Raw genomic sequence first — 20,426 nt, 5'->3', positions numbered from 1 at the left:
CTACCTAGTTCTCTTCTGTTAATGTTTACTGAACTGTCTGTTCCCCTGATGTGCTGGATGCAACTTTGGCTTCTCTTCTACTTGGGTGTCTGATGAGCTCACTTATCTTCATCTCCAAAGTTATTGATCCTTGGGAGCTGCTGAGAACTTGGGTCTGAGCAGTAACTTTTGCATGTGGATACTGCAATGAGCTGCAGTGAGCTGGATAACACTAATCTCAGAAAACAGTTCCATCCAAGTCACTCATTAGAGGGATTCATTAGAGAGAGCCCATCTTGTGTCCTGGAAATGAAGCTGACTATCTGCCCCTGCTCCCAGTAGTGCCCTGAAGAGCAATCACTTCCATGACCTCTAGTGGGGATAGTCAGGGATGCTGGGCTGTCACAAGGCCACACTTTGCTGAAGACAGATGAAAGTCATGTTCCCAGAGCTCCAAGGCTCTGTTTACCTGCACAGCCCCGAGGTTAAAAGCTGTGCAGGGCTGTTACAAAGGCTCAGCATCCCCAGAGAGAGATGTATGTCACTATGCAGTCAATGCTTTTCTAGTGACAACAATGCATCTTATCAGACACATCATTTTGCCTGTGTGTGTCTTGGTTTTTCAAGGTTTTTCTGTTGGAGAATTTTACCTTTTTGTGTTTCAGTTAAGTGGGTTTGCTGTATTTTTCATGATGATCTGGGACAGGTTGCTGCCTGAGTTTTATGCCCATGTGGTAATGGCCCTGTTATTTTATTTCTCATTTGGTGAATCCATGCCAGATGGATAATTCACAGAAAATGAGTAAAAAATCCTTGGCCATTCAGGAATGTAAAAGCACATCACAGAAAATGAAGCAATTTATGTAATTGGGACTTTGTGGGAAATGAGATTTTACCTCACTCTTGTCAACAAGCACCATGCTTAAAAGTTATCCTATGAGGAAACAATGGCAGGTCAGAAAAAGTACAGCCTAAGGACAGGAGACAGGAGAGGAAGATTCAGATGCTGCAAAAGGAGGACAGTCCATGGCTTTGAAAGAGATTCACCATGAGAAAGCAGGGACAGCTTCAGGAGGGGAAAGTTCTTGTCCAAGTGTAAATAACTGGTGGGAGGGTGAGGAACGTGGGGCAGCCTCTCCTCACTGGGGTGCAGGGATGGGACAAGAGTCACTGGGCACAAACTGAAATGCCATTTAAACACAGGAAAATGGTTTTTATTGCAAAGATGATGAAGCATCAGAACAGGCTACCCAAAGATTATGCACTCTCCAACTATAGGAATTTTCAAAACCTGGCTGGTTCAGGTCCTGAACAACCTGCTGTAGGTGATCCCTGCCTGGGGCTGGATGATCTGCAGAAGTCCTTTCACAAGCTCATTCATTCCATGAATCTGTGATCTCTCCCTGTCTCTAGCAAATGGATCTGTTAGTCACGCACACCTTTTGTAGTGAGTGTCACCTGCTCCAGGCTCTGTTTATTCCACCTGACCTATTTCCTGTGCTTTTGTTTAGCTCCATCTTCACTGTGGGGCTTTCTTGTGCTGTCAGGGCAGGGGCTTTCCAAGAGTGCCAAGCTGTGTGAGTAGGGTACAATGGGAACCTGAGGTACAAGTAATTAGAAACTGTAGGTTAGGGAATAGATCTGCTTTTATATTACAGCCCAGCTGGTAAAGGTTTGTTAGGAGTAACACAAACAGAAGAAAAAATCAGGTTTTTGCTGTTGGAATTACCAGCCTGAAGAGTCAATGTCAGAGCCTACTTTAGACCCTCTTTCTCTACTAATGGTCTTTTCAATATTTCTTTTAAATATTTAGTATCACATCAAATAATCAAATAATATTTATGCTTCTGTTTGTATTTAACTGTTGCTTGAACACCTTCCTGCTCACCCCTGCCCCGAGATGATGTTGAAATTCCAGCCTGTCAGGGTAAGAGTGGTGGGAAGGTGAAGCCTTAATGGCTGGAGCCTGTGTGCCAATGCAGTGACAGTGCTGATTTTGCAGAGCTTACTCTATAAAAGTCTCTAAAGAGTCCTGGTGGCAGCTGCAGATGAGTGATTAATAAACTGTGAGGGTGCAGACTTAAATATTCACCATCTCCACAGTGGCCCCTGAAAGCAGCTCTGGACATACATAACTAAACAGATTTTACAAAGTAGTAAATTATGTCAAAGTAAAATTCTACCCAGACTAAGTAATTTTGGGCTTTCTGCTTTTCCTTCTTATTCTGGTATTTGAAAACAAATCTTTTATTTTGAAGAAAAGTAATGTTGTTCTGACTTCATTTGTCTTTAAAAGTCTGAAACAAGCAAAATTACCACTGTTAACTCTAGGGACAGTGAAACCAAAACAAAAAGAAAGACAATATGGTAAAGAATTATTACTAGAATGTGTCTCTCTGCTTCTTTGTTCACATCAAAATGATTTGCTGTACTCATTGTAACAGAGAGACAGTAATCATTTTTTATTAGACTTCATGTCACCTAATGTGCTGGAAGTTAAGTGTGGTTAGTTGCTGTAATTAAAGAGCTGTTTTGTGTGTCAGATGGGTCCATTTGGCAACCAATCGATCTCAGCCCTTGCATGTAGAACAGGGCACATCCTGCTGTAACTCCCTGGAACTGGTGAAAAGAATCTTGTTCTTTATTCCTGAATTGCTGCCTACCTAAACCTGTTTCCAGCATGTACCTTTAAAAATATAAAAAAAATAATTCTAGGTTAGGCATTCTCCTCTTGACCTTAAATAGAACCTTTCCTCAGATTGACTACTACAGTATTAGTAAGCTGAATGTACCATTGATGTATATTTACTCTTCACACTTGAAAGCAAAACTTTTCCTTTACAAAAATCAGAAAGCAAAGCAAGATCAAGTGATTTACCCCAGAACACAGGGTCTAGTTCTGTCTGCAGTAGGATTTTAACTCTGAATTCCTGATTAGAAATGTACTGTATCAGATTCTCCTATTACAAGAAGCATCATTGGTTTGGGTGGTTTCTGCAGGGAATTTGTCTTCTCATTTCTTCAGATGTGTCTGATTCCAGAAGGAGATACTTAAAACCATCAAAAAGTGTGGTTCCCAATAGAGTTCCTAACAGGCCCAGCACCATGAGTCTCCTTCTGGCCACACCATTTCTTACCTTGCAGCCTTTTTCTCAAGATGTCTGCCAATAGCTCAGCAACTCATACCTGGCTGAGTAACATTTGGTTTTGTTTGTTTGTTTGCTGCAGGAGACACTACTGTTCGATGTGAGCAACTGGATATGCTTCAAGATTGGCTGTCTGAATTCAGAAAATCTACCTCCTCCTCCAGTACAGCCAATCCAGAGGAGCTGGTGGCTTTTGATGTACTCTGTGGAGATCTCAACTTTGATAACTGCTCCTCTGGTAAGACAAGGTTTGCATTTCTTGGTGTCTACCAGTCCTGAAAAGGAATAGGAATGCTCTTGATCCCTGTGGGTTATATGTATATGACTATATACTAAATTATGACTGGCTTTTGCTGGGAAAATCTTAATTGCTCACTCTAAAATAGGTATGAGCTTTGAGTGTGAGCTACTCCCCTTGGCTCATCCCACGAGCTCTGTAGAATTATTAAGCATGATGGGCTTTAAGGCAAAAGAGCAATAATTTGTTTCTTGTGGTAGCAATAATGAGGACAGACCCAGTGGTTTACCTCTACTTCAATTAGGTAGACACTTACTGTCCAACAGTTTTAGTTACTGACATGTATGGGATTTTTGTGGAGAAAAAGTAGTAAATTCATGCAGTTAAAAATAATTTGGTAGCACATACATACAGGCATAGGAGACTAATGCTGCAGAGAGAATTCAACATTGCTGAATCAGTCTTGGAAAAAATTAACTGATGCTGTGTACTTTTGGTTTATTTTATTTTAAGAAATTTGTTTTTTTCTTTCAATTGGATGCTGAGGGTACTAGAAAAAGAACTCCACAAAACCATAATTAATGGGTGGTGAGTTCACAGAGAAGGAAGCTTTTTCCTAACATGAATATTACTTTGTGTAACAGTTAAATTGCCAGTGTGGAGTGCAGAGCTTTGTGTCTGTGTGTCCTCTGTGCCTCCCTGCTCTGCCCAGCTCAGCACCCAGCAGAGCTCCCTGCTGGGCTCCTGGGTCAGTGGCTGGGGCTGAGGGGCCACAGCTGAGATGCTGAGAGAGCTCAGGGCAGGCACAGGGAGGGGGCTCATCACAGGGACAGTGCCCAGGGGCTCAGGCTGCAGCATCCAAATGGGATTCAGCAATTCACAGCAGGGCTTGAGGATGAACAGGTGAATTTAGCAACAGCACCCAGTGGATTCTGCAGTCTTTGTAAAAAGTCTCAAGTAACTGAGATAGAAAGCAACAACTGTACCAGGAGCACTTTTAACAGCATGCATTGCCTGATCTTAAAAACCTCCAGACTGTTTTCTCTAATCTCATTTCTTGTATCAGACATTGAAATGGAGCATTTTAGCAAAGTTTAGTAGAAAATGCCACCAGCCCAAACCCCAGCCCTTCTCTCACTCGTTTCTAACTTGTATGTATAAAGAGTAAAACATCACAACTCAGGCTGCCCAGTAAACTCAGAGTGGTCTGAATGCTGCCCAGTGCTCTCACTGGTGGAGGGGAGCAGTAAGAGGCAATGGCTACACAATGCTGGAGTCAGACAAACACATCTTAGGGGGAAGAATGATGCAGCAGTGGCAGTGATTTTTTGGGGGAATAGAGGGAGGAAATGGTCAATGAGAGCCTCAGGTCCCAAGCTGCAGCAGTGCTGGCAGGGCAGCAGAGGCTGGACTCAGACAGACACATCTGCTGTGATCTGACCATTTCACTTGCAGGATTGTTGGCTGCATGGAGTGGCCTGGAGGCAAAGGTGTCCATCAAGGAAACAAACAAGCTGCAAACAGAATGGGAGAGTGCCCAGTCAGATCACAAATGGAGAGTGAATGGGCTCTGCAGCAGAGCAGAGGGAGAGGGGATGAAGCTGTGAGGCAGAACATATGGTCAGGGCTCTCCACCTGAGAAGTGTTGGCACTCTACCCAAGATCTTGCACAAGAAGCACAGAGCATAATTAATGCAATTCTGAGCTGTCTTTTTAATGAGAAAGCAAAAATAACAATTTGGTTTTGCAAATAATAGTTCTAAGCATTGCAACTGCTGCTAAAGAGGATTGAAAAGAGGGTTATAAAAATTAATTTTATCTTTGCTATCTCTGCAGCTTATTTACATCACCCTGCCCTTTAAAATGCACCCAGTCTGGAAACTGGAATTAAACTGGCTATTTTTTTTTTTATTTTCAGATTGCTTCCTTTCCATATGTACTGAGCAAGATTAATGCGAATTTTTAAAGTTCTTTCTTCCCTTTTTACATTACTCATTGTTTTAGGGACATTTGTTGGCATTATAGGTTAATTGAGTACCTTAAGTTTTTTTGAAGGAATAATCAGCTTCCTATAATTTTCTTTGTGATTTTTCTGTATCCTTTCCCACTTCACAGGCTGATACAACAGCTAATTAATGTTTCAGTGAATACCAAGCTTCTATTCTTAGTTATATTGACAGTACAGTTTTCAAAGATCTTTAGGGCCATGAGTGACCTTATGCTTATGACAAATTTTCTGCAACTCAGTTTTCCCCTCCAACTTTACAGAACATTATGGCAACATTTGTACAGGGTATTCACACTTAGTGGGAATGTTATCAGAAAGTTACTTACTGTCATTTTGCTTTGGAATGACTTGTGTAAAAGTCTAGTATGTTTTAAAACCTTTTAACATAAGAAAAAAAGCCTTCCAATCAGATGGGAAAAGTGTTTTGTGTCATCAGCTGTGATTTGTCATGGTCAGCCCCACAGTTGTAAATTAATAATTTTTTAATCTATCTTGGTTTTGACGGAGATTCTATGATACAACAACGGAAAACTTGGAGACATGAAAAATGGCAAAGATTTCATCTTCCACTTTTCCATAATCATTAAACAAACCCATTGGCTGTTCAGACAGAAAGAGCAATTCTCTGTGTTGCCCACATGGCAAAACGTACTCCAAGATTCCCTGAAAAATTAGTTTTTCAATCTCCTTGCAGTTCTGAGGATGTTCTCAAGACTGAGAACTAGCTGGAAAGATGTAATGAGACAGATGAACTGTCAGTCAGCTGTACTAAAGACTCTGAATAACAAAATGACAAATGAGCCAACAGCTGTGAGCACAGCACTGCTGCTCTCCACCTTTTTGTTCAGCAGCTTCTCCTTGGCAAGACCAGTGTTTTACAGGAGGAGATTTTATGTGATCCTTGGTGTGTGAGATGGGCTTTGTCTGAGACACAGCTCACAGTTCAGAGTTGTTTTGGACTTTATTTCCCATTTTCACACATGCTCTTAGCATAGACAGTGACAAATACACAGCAGCAGCAGCAGCTCCAAACTCAGGTGAATATTCTCCTAAGAGAGCCTTCAAGTGTTGCTAAGATGTTCTAGCCTTGTAAAAGGTGTAAGTGCTGTGAGGAAGTTTTCAGGAGCTGTTTGCAGTTTCTTTGCCATTTAACAGTGGAATTGTAGCTGTTGGCATTTTCAGGTTCCAGTTTTTTTCCCCAGTTATGGTGATTGTGGTGATAAGCAGCACACACAGAACTGGATCTTGCTGGTTTGCTCAGGGTCTGAAATGCTGGTGTGTGCAGTTTTGTGGGATTTCCTACCAAGGAATCCTAGGAGCTTGATTTGCTGTATGCTTTCAATGCAAGGAGCACAGTAGCAACTAGGAAGAATTTAATTTAAAGTTTGATAGATCATGCTGATTTAGAATGGCTTAATGCTGTGGATAATATCCCAAGCAAATTATCATTGCCTGTCCTTTCTCTTATCTGTTATAACTTGGAAAACATTCAGTCACTGAATTCTTCTGAAGCAAAGAAAGCATCAGGTTTTATCTTCAAACTTACTGAGATGTGTGAATATGTCCACAAACAGGAATTTCCTTTGCCATTGGGAAGCCAGCCCAGTCTCCTCTGGCTGTTCTGTCTCAAGCACTGTGTAAGCAAACAGTGGCAGTGAGAGAGGGAGGAGATACACTGGAAAACTTTTGCTTCAGCTTAGAGCTAAAACTACAAAAAAATATCTTGCATTGAAAAGACTTTGTAAGAAAGTATGAGAAAGCACTGTTAATAGCATTTGCTGGAATTTCTGACTGAGGCAAGATCCTGCTGCACAGTGAAGCTATGGCTGAAGTGACTCAAATCAAAGCCATGAATTTAGGATTCTGCTGAGGAGAAACGAGGGCTTGGTGCTGCTCCTGTGGCAGAACACACAGCTGTGCACAGGTTCACAAGCAGGAGCTGAAGTGCCTTTCCTTGGGGCTGTTCTTTCCCTGCAGAGGACAAGCTGGAGCAGCAGCACTCTCTGTTTACACACTACAAAGACCCGTGTCGAGCTGGTCCTGGGGAGGATAAGCCTTGGGCAATAGGTAAGACCTTCTCCAGCTCCCAGTGTGGGAACCCCCCTGTCTGCACCCACAGCCAGCTCCAAGCAGCAGCTGCTTCAGCTGACCAGCAGTAAGAGCTTGCTGGAGGACAAATATTCATATTTATTCATTTCTATACCATGAATTTCATAGACCTTAACAACATCTTGTAGAATGATAATTAAGAACCAAACAGAGATCTAGAAGTCATGCATCAAGCTACCTGAATGCCTTCCCCAATATTCTATTTTTAAAATAATCTCTAGATTACTTGGAGAGGGAGGCAGCCAAATAATTGTTTCTGTACTTTGTGATGCAGTGAAAGCCTGCAGCTTCTGCTCAGAGTGTTCCATTTGGTGCTCAATAAATACTGTCAGTGAGGATGTAACAAAGCAAATCAGCTCTACGAATTTGTAAGGTTTGTATTACAAAAGATTTCCTGGAACTCTGAGATATTAATACCTGGTGAGACTCAGTTGAACTTGCTGAAGTTTTAGAAGAGGAATTAATACTTTCTCCAGAGGAGCTTTAATAACTGTGAAGATACTAAAGATAAGTAGACCTTTTTAATAATGAGGCTTTATTCTGTGGTAGGAGAAAAACAAATTAGAGTCATGGGGGCTGAGAAAGTGGAAGTGTGGAGACAATTGCAAGGTGTCAGGCAGTAGGGAGGTCTGGAGAGGGAAGTGAAGACACTGTGCTGCCAGAGCATCCCCTGTCCCCCACACACCTGTGCCTCTGCAAGCTTCCCAAGAGGCACAGCCCAGGAGCTGTGCTGGGACACTCACATCTCCCTTTCTGTCCACAGGTACCCTGCTGGATCCTGAAGGATTATATGATGAAGAAGTGTGCACCCCAGATAACCTACAGAAGTATGAGTTCCTAACCTTTCCACATGTTTTAGACAGTTCTATAAAAAGCAAGTTCATTGCTTGCTGTTTAACATTTCAGATGTTCAGACTCAGAGATAATTTATTGACTGAAAACAAATAATCAATTTTTTACCCAGAGTTGTTTGGGAAAGAGGATAAAAGGAGCAGGAAAAGATGCTGGTTCTCTAAGTCAAGTGGGGTCAAAAATAAAACACCAAAACAAAACCTAACCCTCTTCATCCCCTAAGAAAACCAAACCAAAACCAACCAAACAAAAGAAACAAAACCCAAATAAACCCTGTGTCCTAAAGTTGCCTTTTCAGACAATGAGTCACAAAATTCCTTTGGGGGTATTATGTTTTATTCCCTGAAGAGTTACTCATGTTCAGCAGTCATGTTCCACTGACAAATAAATGACTGATGAAATAGTGAGCCATCAAATAATCAATAACAAATTAAGAATACTCCTTCTGCTACCTCTGGGTGTACACAGCACCTCTGGATGTGACAACTGGAAAACTGCCATAAGTGCTGGGAATAGAATACACATAAATCTTCTTGCCTGCCAAGTGTGACTCTCGATTTTCTGCCATGTGTTCTAGTTCTTTTGCACTGATGAAATAACCCTCTATGAGACTGTAATTGCCCCAGGCTCTTTCTGCAGCTCTGCAGGGACAGGGCATGTGTACATTCTGTGGAGGTGCTCATGTTTTGGGACCCATGGTCTCCATGAGCTGGCAAACAGGGAATATTGAAAGAAATTCAGGGAAATTTAAAGCAATTAATGGAATGTGGGCTTTAAAGACACTTAAATGTTAAATAGCATAGTGGCTGTGGGGCACTAGCTAACAAATATTGTTCATATACACAGCAAACCAGGGCGCTGTCTAGAATTGATCCATTCTCAAATTTTTGAATAATAAACCTCAATAAAGCATTATAGACATTTAAATTGGCAATGTCAGCTATCCAGAGAATTATTTCTTCATCAGCACTCTTCTCTAGTTTATAAATAAAATTAAGTATTTCACATTACTAAAATAAATAGGCCATAAAAGCAGCAGAAGAACTCATTCTTAACTATGCCTTTTGTGTTAAGCACAGTGTACATAAAGCATCAGATTAGAACAACAGACTTGGTACAAATAATGAGCAAGTAATTTATAATTATCAAGCAATTAATTAGCTAGATGTAACAATCTGGGCCCTGCCACAGTCCTGGAAGCCACACAAGGCTTCAAGAAATGCACACAAATAATCCCATCTCACAGAGATAATTGTCATTTTTAAGTTAAGCACTGCAATAAGGTCATTTTATCTCTGAACCCTGACCAGAGGCAGGCCTAGGAGAGCACATTCCAGCACAGCTAAGAAAACATTTAAATGCAGTGTTTTCCAGTCTCCACTACTGGACAGGGGCTCACAGTTCTGGGCTAAAGGGTTCAATACCAGTGAGAAAAGTCTTCCTTAGCTTCTGGCCAGAATGAGAGGTGATTCCCCCTCAGGTTTGGGATGAGGGAATTTTGCTTTTGGCTCCCTTACACTCACTGCTCTTGGTGCTCCTTGGCTCACTGCAGCTGGGTCAGCATCACCAACCACCCAGCACAGGGCTGGGGCTTCCACTCCAGCTCTGGGGGGTTTGGGACTGAAACCCTGCCAGGGAAAAACAAAGTTCCAATTGTTTTATTCTCCATTTCTTTGTATCCTATGAATCAAGACAGTTATTCTGATAAAACTGAGGTTTAGCTGTGTAACTCAGTCAGCTGAGGAACGTTCCCTGCAGTTGTCAGGGTTGAAGTGGCAGCACAGCAGAACCAGCTGTCCTGAACTTGTGTCCTCCTGGAGAGACAATCAGCAAACCCCTGTGCACAGAGAGCTGCAACTCCTCAGCAGCAGCACATGCATGCACATTTACAATTTGCTTCCCTCGTGCATTTGAAATTAATATTTCCCTTCCATGAGCACTTGTGCAGGTTAAGTGAATACCCAGCACTCACTCACAGACTTTTTAAAAGGCAAAACTGAAGCTGAAACAAATTCATGCTTTAAATTAATGCAAATAAGATTTTTTTGCAGTAGTGCTGCAGTTTCAGCACTTATCAGTTTCTTCTGAAACTGATCAGAAGTTTCTTCTATTTTTTTACTTAATTAGCTTTGCCAAATATAAATACAATTTTCGAAAGAGGTCAGTACCATCAAAGGACTTGCTTCCTTGAACCTAGAAAAACAATCTAAGGAAGTAAATAATTTGCAAGAGCTCTTTGGAGAATCAAACTGGGGTGCAGACAATAAGCTAATTTAATGTGAGTTATTATTAAAACAAAGCAACACATAAAAGAAAGTTTACTTTCATAAGCTGATTACAATAAGCTTTAAGAACCTTCAATACCTCCTTAAGTCCAAAGGGGAGTTAAGAAAAGTTCTGATCAAATGATTACATAATCAGAGTTTTGTGATGTTATCTGCTGCAGAACATAAATTGACCTCAAATGTATCAATTGACCCAAACTTACAGGTTATAACACTGCTGAGACCTAATCAGCTGCAGCCAGTGCTGTACCCCTCTGCCACCATTCAGGTCTTTCCAAAACCCCAAAATTTGAAAAAGCAACCCTCTGAATATCACACATTGAAACATACCACAAGTGCTTGCCCCTTGTTTTTCCTCCATTCTGTATTCTCACATGTATGCATTAAAAAATTCCTGAACCCAGCCCCATAAAACCCATCCAAGTCAAGTCTTAAAAACCGTGTGATCAAAACTATCTTATTTTATTCCAAGGTGAAATTAAAGGCTTTGTGCCTGCTAGGACCCAAGTCCATGGCTCAGTGTTTCTCCTGCAACAGTTGATGATGCAGTTTAATGGTGTAATCAACTCTTACAAGGGAAACCACAGAACTGTGAGCTCAGGTTTTGGCAGGTGAGTAAAGGAAGGAGATTTTTGAGGAGGTGGTTTTGAAAGTTTATGTTTTAAGGCAGATACAGCAAAACCACAGCCTGAGCAGCCTCTCCCTGTGTGGGCTGTGCCACTCACCTGTGCTGGACCTGATGTCCCCTGTGCACAAACCCCAGCATGAGCAGCCCCAGTCCAGCTTCAACTCAGCTGGGGCTGCTCCCCTCGGTGCTCCTGTGGCAGAGCTTTAAAATAGAACACAGGAGGGTAAAACAAGATTCCTTCAAAATCCAACACAACAGCCAAACAACACAGAGCAGCACAGGATTACTGTACAGAGTGACAGGGACCCTCGTGGGGTACCTGGTTCAAGGTCACATTTGAAGCTGGACTCAGTTCAAAGTTAGAGGATCTGCTTAGGACCTTAACAGACTTTTGTTTAAAACCTACAGGTAATGTTTAAGCACCCAAAATTTTAATGGGAGAGCAACATCTTATTTCCTTGAACACAAGATTGGTACCTAGAAAACCAATTTTCAGTTTTGAGTGTTTCTGTATGTGGCCTTGGGCTGGGTAATCTCCTTGCAAGGTGGGGGCAGTCCCAACACACCTGCTGAGCAACTCCTCCATGTGGAGGAGTTTGCAGGGTCACATACAGGAATCAAGTAAATTAGGCTGTCATTTATAGAGAAGGAAGAGTTGGAGTCCAAGACACAGTAATCTGGTGCTGAAACTTGCTCAGAACCACCCACCATAAGCCCAGATGTGTGTTCCTGCAAACCAGTCCTCACCACACCCTGTCTGTAAAGCTGGATGTTGTAATTTCAGGAGCTGGTCTGATCAGAATTGAGAGGTTTGTATCAAAGTGCTCAGGTTTGTACTCAAGCAATCCAGGAAATAACTTCCTCCTCTGCCAGTTCCATCAATGCTGGAAATCCACAGAGGGGCTCTGACAGCAGGTTTCCCTCTCAGTGGGGAGAGGAAACCTTTGCTCTCCTGGCTTCAAGGGAGCTCTAGGACAGCACCAGTGATGCCAAGCCTGCCACGAGGCTTTAAGAGCCCTGTCAGCAGTCAGAGCAGCCTCATACTGGAAATGACATTTGGAAAAAGATGTGCTATACAGGTTTAACAGTCCTTTTGGGACTGGAATTATCATTACCAGGGATTTGGAGAGAACCTTGGGTAACATATAAATGGCCAGGATCAACAAATGCTTAAACATTAAAACTTTGGTTTTTTTAATGAAATAGGGTGCTGGAAAGTGAAGAAGGAAGGAAAGGATACTTAGTCTATCCCACCAGCAAGAACCACAGTTCCAGTCAGAAGGGGAGGAAGGCATCACTGAAGGGAAATGGGAGAAGGATTGACTACATGCTCTACACAGAAGAAGGTCTCTACCTGGAGTGGAAAGTGGTGAGTTTCAGAGTTGCCAAAATGCTACAACTTGCACAACACACTTCTCTGAATGGCACTGCAGCCTGCTCTGCTTGGATTAACACCCATACTCCTGCTGCTTTGCTATTTTCCACTTCTGCATGCAGGTATCATGTTTGTAAAGCTACTACATAACAGAGCTGAGTTTGAGGATTCCAGGAGCGGCACTGGTAGATGTACTGCTCTCCTAAAACAACCAACCAACCATGATTTTACTCCTTTAAAGCTTTTGCCAGCTGTTCTGCCTGATGCTTTTCTCGTGCCTGCAGCCTGAATATGTTTTAATCTTTTCAAGTGTCTGGATGTCCTTTTATGCCTATATAAACCTACCCAAGTTACAACCCTGCAATATGTAGGCAGAAATTGGTATGAACTACCCAGAGGAAGAACTTGTAGGGTGCAGTCTGCTTCCTAGTGTAGGGCCCTGCCTTATACAGAGTTCCATGATGAAAACAAGGAGCTCATTCACATTAATTTACCATACCATGGATCACCTTCTGCAGCACTGCAGATGAGTCTGTCTGGAACAACAGAGGTGTTACTGCAAATGGAAGGAAAAGTGCAACAGATTCCACCCCAACCAGCTCAGCTGGGTGCCACCAGTGGCCACCCCACTCTGCAGGACACTGCCATGCCCTGAGTGCCAGCTCCCCATCAGCCCAGCCAAACCAGGCTGGTCCCACACCTCTAGAATACACCAAGGTAGTTCAAAGAGGCTCAGTTCTGATGTATGGACTGACAAACCGATGTTTCAGCTCCTTATCTTACTTTTGTTCTCTTTCTGCAGGAGGTGGAAGAGTTCAGCTTCATCACCCAGCTGGCAGGCCTGACAGACCACCTCCCAGTAGCAATGCGCCTCATGGTGTCCACGGGAGAGGACGACCCTTAAACTGAGCAGCTCTGAGACATCAGGAGAGGGAAACACGAATGATATTTCAAAAATATCACAGCATAAGAAAGAACTATTCTGGTGCCACGTTAGGAAAGATGACCAGACCTGACCTGGGCTACTCCCAGAAAGTACCAACAATGTGGATCTAAAAAGGGAAGAAATGGAAGGGGCTGTGGCCAAAGCCACTGTCACAAGTGGCTCAGGCAACAGGGCAGGCCTGTACTACAATGCTGTCACTGTGGACCGGACGGAACCAAGATGGAAGTCCTAATTCCTTCTGAACCAGTGCCATTCTTACTAAAACATGTTTTTATACTAATATATAGCACAATTTAGTTTGTACTTAGTCGGTGAGTTAGTGCGCTCAATGGTTTTCCGCATCATTTCTTTGTCTGACTGGGACGTGCAGCTTTTCTCTTTCTTTGGCCTGTGACAGTGGCAGTCTGTGCTTGCAGCAGCCGCATGCGCCCGCACTGCATGCACGGGAGCACCAGCCCCAGCCACACCTGCTGGCACTGCAGCCCTCCTGGCAGGACAGGTAGAGCTTAGAGCAAACAGCTCTCTTCAATTTGCAGACCGGTATCTTTCCTGTCTGATTTAAGGATAATTAAGAGATTTGGAATTGAGACTTCAAGAACACAGTCCCGCCCTTATTCCAGCTGTGTTCCCACTGAAATTATGAACTGTTTTGTCTGAATGATGACTCCAGAATCAGGCCTTCAGCTTTCTAAATGCAACTAATTCCCTTAAGAAGAAATAGTTTCCCTGTAATGTCTTTTTTTTTCCCATGTGTGGGACAGTTCTGAATTATGGTATGGGATATGTATGTTTCAGTAGAGTGAATAGATTCCTGTAGTACCATTGGTAACACCAGAGCCAACATTCTGCCTTAGCTAGAAAGGGTAAGTGGGAAATGAATTGTAAAATGCATGCTAGATATAGAGTAAAAATAAACATAAGGGACATTTGGGGGGGGAAAGGTATAGAGCAGTTTATGATTGATAAGGCAGAATAACCTGACAATTTTCTAAAGGAATCAGTACACTTAAAGGGGAAGTGGAACATGGCCAGCAGGAGAGTAGAGAATAGAACTGTCACTCTTGGCCTTTGGTAACTACTCCCCAGGAACAGAGGCTGTTTTGATGTCTGTGAGACACAAATCTCCATTTGTTATGCACCCACAGACTAGCATGGGGGTCTTCCCATCTAATTCATAGTTCATTAAAGCTCTTCAGATGAGGGGCTCCCCTCTGCCATCTTGTCCCCATGACCTGACCTAACCAGCCTCTGTAACCTTAACAAAAATAATGAAAACTTGAGAATCAGGTCCATAATGAGACTTGGCATTTTTTTAGGGATTTAATTTCAGAGGGTTTGTGTTGTTGGGAGAATAATGAGACCCCTTCTATTTTAACCATTACTTAGTTTCTTCTGCCTATCTCCTATTCAAGTTTAGTGTTATTTCCTCTTGTGTTACAAATTCCCTGTGTTAAGAAGAGTTAACCCAATATTAGATGTACTCCACTAAATAACCTGTTTTAGTTATGCTGCCCACAAACTCCTGAGGATGCTCTTGTTTTGGTTTAGTTTACACCTGCTGTGAATCAGCTTGAGCTAAATCAGAATAGATCTAAATTAGAAATCTCAGTCTGCACAGCCTCTGGTACTTGCTTAGTTAGCTACAATAAACAACAGAACTTGTACTTAGAACTGATTTTGCAAATAGTGAAACTCGTAATAGTCATGAGAGTACAGGACTAACAGTATTGGCTAATTCCAAGGAGGCAGCAAGGCCACTGCTTACACTCTCCCTCTGCACCTGGTCTTGACACATTTTATGCCTCATTTTCCAGTGCAGGGGTTCCTTCAGCAGAGACTGCCTCTTAAAAGTGTACTGTGCCAAACCGTGGGGTGGTCTGAAGTGCAACCCATGGGGACTCAAAAATGGAACCAGACTCAGCTCCCCTTTTTATAAAATTAGGAATTCAAGTTTACAGAATCAGAGACTTTAGTCCCTGGTGTACCCCAGTGCACCGCCAGTTTCCCACTTTGTATGTCTGTCTTTATACAGAGGGTGCACATATGTGCAATGTGTTTTTCGGGTTTCTTATTGCTCCACTCAATTCAGAAAAACTTGTACCCAAACCAATGCTTTTTAATCCTGTTTTCTACCTTGCTTGTATTTTATTAATCTTTTTTAAAAAACCCAAACAGTACCAGTAGCATTTGTGTGCTGTCCAGCAGCTATTTCTCAGTAGTAAGATTAACTACAAGGTACGGTATTTTTAATAGTTTTCCTAACAATGTAAATTACAATTTGATATCAATTTCACCAAGTATCAGTTGCAGGAGCTGAATTTGACACTGTGTGGGATACAAACATAAAACTACTGCCAAACAATGTTACATTATTTACAGTAAAACTAACGTGGTCTAAATTACTTTAAAATTTGTTCTGTGGCTTTGTGCTGACTGAAAAATCAGCCACTTTAATCAACTTTTTGAGATATGCTGAGAAATGTTTTCTCAAATTTGAAGTAAATTGTTTTAGATTTTGATGTTCCTAGTTCCTCAGTGCTCAAAAACTGGCTAGTAGTAAAATGCTCTGTAACACAACACACATACATTTAACCAGTGTAAGTAGTTCTTTCTAATTTACTGTCTTAGAGATGTGACTTTGCAAGGCAGTGATGCTGAGAGGCTCAGCATTGTGGCACCACTGTACAGATGCTCCTTGGTTTTTTGCATTGATCCTGTGCCTTCTGATGCCTTGGCAATGCTTGCAGGGGTCAGAGTGTCTGTAGCAGTGAGCTGGAATGAACAGGCTTCACCTTCCACAAAAGTGACCTCTGAGAGGAAAATGAGTTTTGCCTACACCACTCCAGCCACCACAATTCCATCCAACACCCCACAGAGAATCCACTCAGACAATGCCTGTACTGGCATGACATCAATCATCACTATAGAATAAAATATTTGCATTTGAAAAAAAAAAATAAATAAATAAAAGGGGCAGTGCTGGGGGTGAAGAGAACACACCCAGGAGAACAAACCCTGGGAAGCTTTTTCAGATGTCAATCCTGCTTTGATTATGGATAGCATGACCCAATTTTAAGTAGAATTTTAAGTATTTATAAGAAATCAAGTTAAGCTTACTGTGCTATGCTTATCCCATTTTGTACTGGGATTTCAAGCATCTTCAAGAAGTGGGTGATAAGACTATGCTTGGTTTATTACCTGCCCTCACCAGGGGTACTGCAGATGAAGTGTCATTCTTTACAAAAGCTGGATAACATCTTCTGGTTTTCATGTTCAATTTGTGTTTTACAAGAGCACTTCTAGAACAAGTGAACAAAAAGCCCAAAGAGGACAGTTGAAAATCAAGCATTTCCAGAAGTTTTGAAGATGTCAAGTTGGTAACTTCAGATCACTTCAAAAACACACCCTAGAGATGGAGCCAGAGCCCAGGGAGGGAACTCCCAGCCTCATGCTGGGGGAAAAGGCATTTGGCTCATCCCAGTGGTGCCCAGTTTTATTCCATCCCAGCCTGGACACTTGGTAGAAGCTGCCAAAGCACCCAAACAGAAACTCTCAGAGCCTGGCTCCAGGAGGAGGTGTGTCCTGCTGGCTGCAAAAAGAGTTTACCTGCCTTGTGCCAGAATCATGACAAAGATTTATCCCAGAAACACTCAGTTAGTCTGGCTAGACCCTCAGGCTTACTTGTTGGGTAAGACAGTAAGATTTAAGGAACACACAATTCCAATAAGGATTTTTTTTTTTAAATGGCCTTTGTTTGGTGGTTGAGATGAAGCCAATCTGACTGTCCCCAGTTTGGATCACACAGCAGCACAGCAGTGTCAGCACATATCAGCAGCTCAGAAATAAAGCAGTTTTGCCTCCTCCTGGCACTACAGGATGAGGACAGAAATACAATTCAAGCACTTTGAAAACCTCCCAATTTTATCCATTATGAGGGTCAAATTGTTACTGAAGGTCTCACTTTTCCATGCCATTTTGTTTTAAATATAATCTTGATGCTTTTAAAGACTTGTATTATTGCTGAGGTTTAGAAGTCCTGTAATAAGAATAACCTTTTTTTATTTCAATGATTTTTTCGGTATTGTATCCTTCTGGAACCTAATGTTTTTATATGGTAAGCACACACCTTCTGACATTTTGTTATAAATGTATTAAAAAAAAAAAGGAAAAATTTAAATATTTTCATTGGTTTGTTTACCTGCAAGAAAACCACAATCACAGACCTGATAAAAACAAGGTATTTTAAACAATATGGAGGGGGTTTTGTCTTTTATTGGTGCTGAAAGGAATAACTGGTTGATGCAAACAAGATAATAAAATTTCAAGGCTCAAATGATTCTGTGCAGTCACTTTCTCTGGTTTGTGATGAGGAGTCTGATATCACCAACAGAGATCTGACTCCAAATCACAGTCTGGTGGGTGGGTCAAGTACAGCTCACTGTGCTACACCTGTTCTAGTGAACTTGCAGAAAATACAGAATGAAAGGACTCCCTCTCCCTCCAGTGCCCAAAAGCCCCTGCAGAGACACGCTGAGCAGTTTTCCAGGTGTGCAGCCTGCCTGCAGAGCATTCCCCCTGCATCTCACACAAAGTCCCTGCTTTAAGGACAAGGCTCTGCACTGGAGCCTGGCCCCAGACTACAGAGCAAGGCAGGAGCACAGCTGGGCACCACAGCAGTGATCTGAGCTCAGGGAGAGCAGGTTTTTATCTCAGCAAAGATAAAAACCACACATCACACTCTGTGCACAACTGTTGATTTAACAGAACAATGTCAAGAGAAATGAATCCATTTAACTGGTTTAGTCTTCCTGAACAGTCCCATAAAAGCCACTAGGGAACTCCTCCTTGAAGAATTTTTTTTTTCCATAATTTTCCACAATTTTAAGAAGGATTAAATCAGTGGAATGCAAATGAGTAAGAAAAAGGACAGTGCACAAGTTTCTTGTCATGGCCTGAGGAAGGCATCACCCCAGCCTGTGAGACAGGACATTAGAGATGGATTTCTACAGTTTTCTCCATTGCTGCACAGGTGATTTTTCTCTGCATTCTGATGCTACCACTGAATTATACTTTGACAGATTTAATTTTCTAGTGGTAGATTCCTAGACTGCCTCTCTTGCAATACCTGACCTATTTTCCCATAGCTACAGTTGGTTATTATGTGAGCAGCTCATGAGTGGGTTCCCTTCTATGAAGTGCTAAGGAATGACAAGTTAAAAACACAGTAATTTCTTGGATATTTGCATATTGCAGAACAAGTACAGAAACTGCAGCTCCTTCCTGCTCCTGTGCCAAGAGTTGCAGTGTAATTCATGATGAACTCGTGCCCACAGCTGCCTGTGGGTCAGCACTCTAACAGCACTGCCATCTGCCTCTCTGGCTATTTTACAGATTCTCTTGGCAAAGCACAATTATTAAAACACAAATCTCCCTATCCCACTGAAATTCCTGCTCAGAATGCTGCTAAAACCATTATTCTTGTAGCCATTTTCTTTGAGTATTTAATACTTTGGTGTAGTAATTCTGCTCGTTGCAGCAAACTGAAGAGGCTCATCCACATTTTCATGACCTTTCAGAAGATTATTCCAGATTTCCCATTTACCACTCCTAAATCTGTATGCCCATTTTCTTCCATACTTTCCCTGACATTTAGGGAAGCCTCCAAGAAGCCACTTGTGAAATCAGTGTGTGAGGCTTGCTAGAAAGACTGGGAGGAGAACAACAATCCCATTTCTCATATTTTACATAATGGTAGATTTAACCACTGCTCCTTACACCCATTAAATGTGGACAGAAAAAAATATGCATTTATTGAAGGAAAGATTCAAATGGGAAGAGGAAAAAAAATCTGAGAATAGGATGCATATTCCTCCTCCCCAAACACCCTCAGAACTCCTACCTGAGTCTGATAAACATTTCATAGTATTGCAGATCACATGAGCTGCTGAGGTTGTGCTCAGCCACTGATACCTCTCCTGTGGTACCAAGAATCACACCTGAACTAATCAGAAAAGGAGATTAACTATAGCAGAAAAATGCTACAGCTTTTCTCTGTGGTTTAAAGGATGAGATAATTGACTATAACTACAAAATAAAGGGGTATTTTCTACATGTTCCTATTAACACACCAGCTTTCTGTGGCTCCCCTGTCTGTAAATGCTGGAATTCCTAGAAAACAGCACTGCTTACTCTGCCCCTCTGGAAGTGTCTGTAAGCTGATGCTTCACTTTCTGCTGCTCCCACAGGAGAATCTCACCAACTCAGAGTGCCCACCACTGCCAAACCCTCTCTCTCCCTTCTGTAAGTAAACCTTTGATGTCTCCAAAACCAAACCCAGCAGAATAGCTTCAAAGTGCTTTAAGTGCCACAGTATTTGGTAGCCAGGTGTGTCAGAATATCCTTTGTAAACACTGCAACAAAAGCCTAAAGCTCCATACAGCTTTCACTGTTACACTACAGCTGATAATACTCCAGGGGTTTCTGCCAAGCTCTGCTAAAACTCCTCAAGCCACAGCAGTTCGTGTCCAAAGCAACCAAAAGCCTTAAAAGTCCCATTCCTATTTGCAAATGATTTGACCCTTCCAAATCCCAGCAACGAGATGCGTCAGCGGCTGAGCTCAATGGAGACCTTAATGTGCTGCTGAATGCTGGGCTGTCATTAGGACACGGGATATTGATGTCCCTGGCTTCCCACCCGGCTAAAATGGAATTTGCCTCACAGATACACACATTAAACACTGTATTAGCTACTAACTGATAGGAATCCTTCTGCCTTAATGAGAGCAAACAGAGGATGGTGGCCAAGACGCAGCACTGTCAGAGCAGGGAACCAGAGCTGCCTGCAAAGATCAGTCTGCAGG

At 42.2% G+C, this 20,426-nt stretch overlaps 1 protein-coding gene across 1 annotated transcript in view; it reads left to right on the top strand.

Moving 5' to 3' along the window:
* The window catches only part of SMPD3 (sphingomyelin phosphodiesterase 3), a 98,667-nt gene extending 80,766 nt beyond the window's left edge, over positions 1-17,901 (top strand). Inside the window, exons 4-8 of the mRNA XM_079316561.1 lie at positions 3,208-3,363; positions 7,349-7,438; positions 8,244-8,307; positions 12,452-12,614; positions 13,423-17,901. Of these exons, the coding sequence (XP_079172687.1) occupies positions 3,208-3,363; positions 7,349-7,438; positions 8,244-8,307; positions 12,452-12,614; positions 13,423-13,524 (575 nt within the window). The 3' untranslated portion in view covers positions 13,525-17,901. The remainder of the gene's footprint in view (positions 1-3,207; positions 3,364-7,348; positions 7,439-8,243; positions 8,308-12,451; positions 12,615-13,422) is intronic.
* The last annotated feature ends 2,525 nt before the right edge of the window (positions 17,902-20,426 follow it).

This window comes from Erithacus rubecula, assembly GCF_903797595.1.
Source record: "Erithacus rubecula genome assembly, chromosome: 12".
In the NCBI taxonomy this organism is placed as follows: domain Eukaryota; kingdom Metazoa; phylum Chordata; class Aves; order Passeriformes; family Muscicapidae; genus Erithacus; species Erithacus rubecula.
This window is presented reverse-complemented; position numbering and strand designations above follow the sequence as displayed.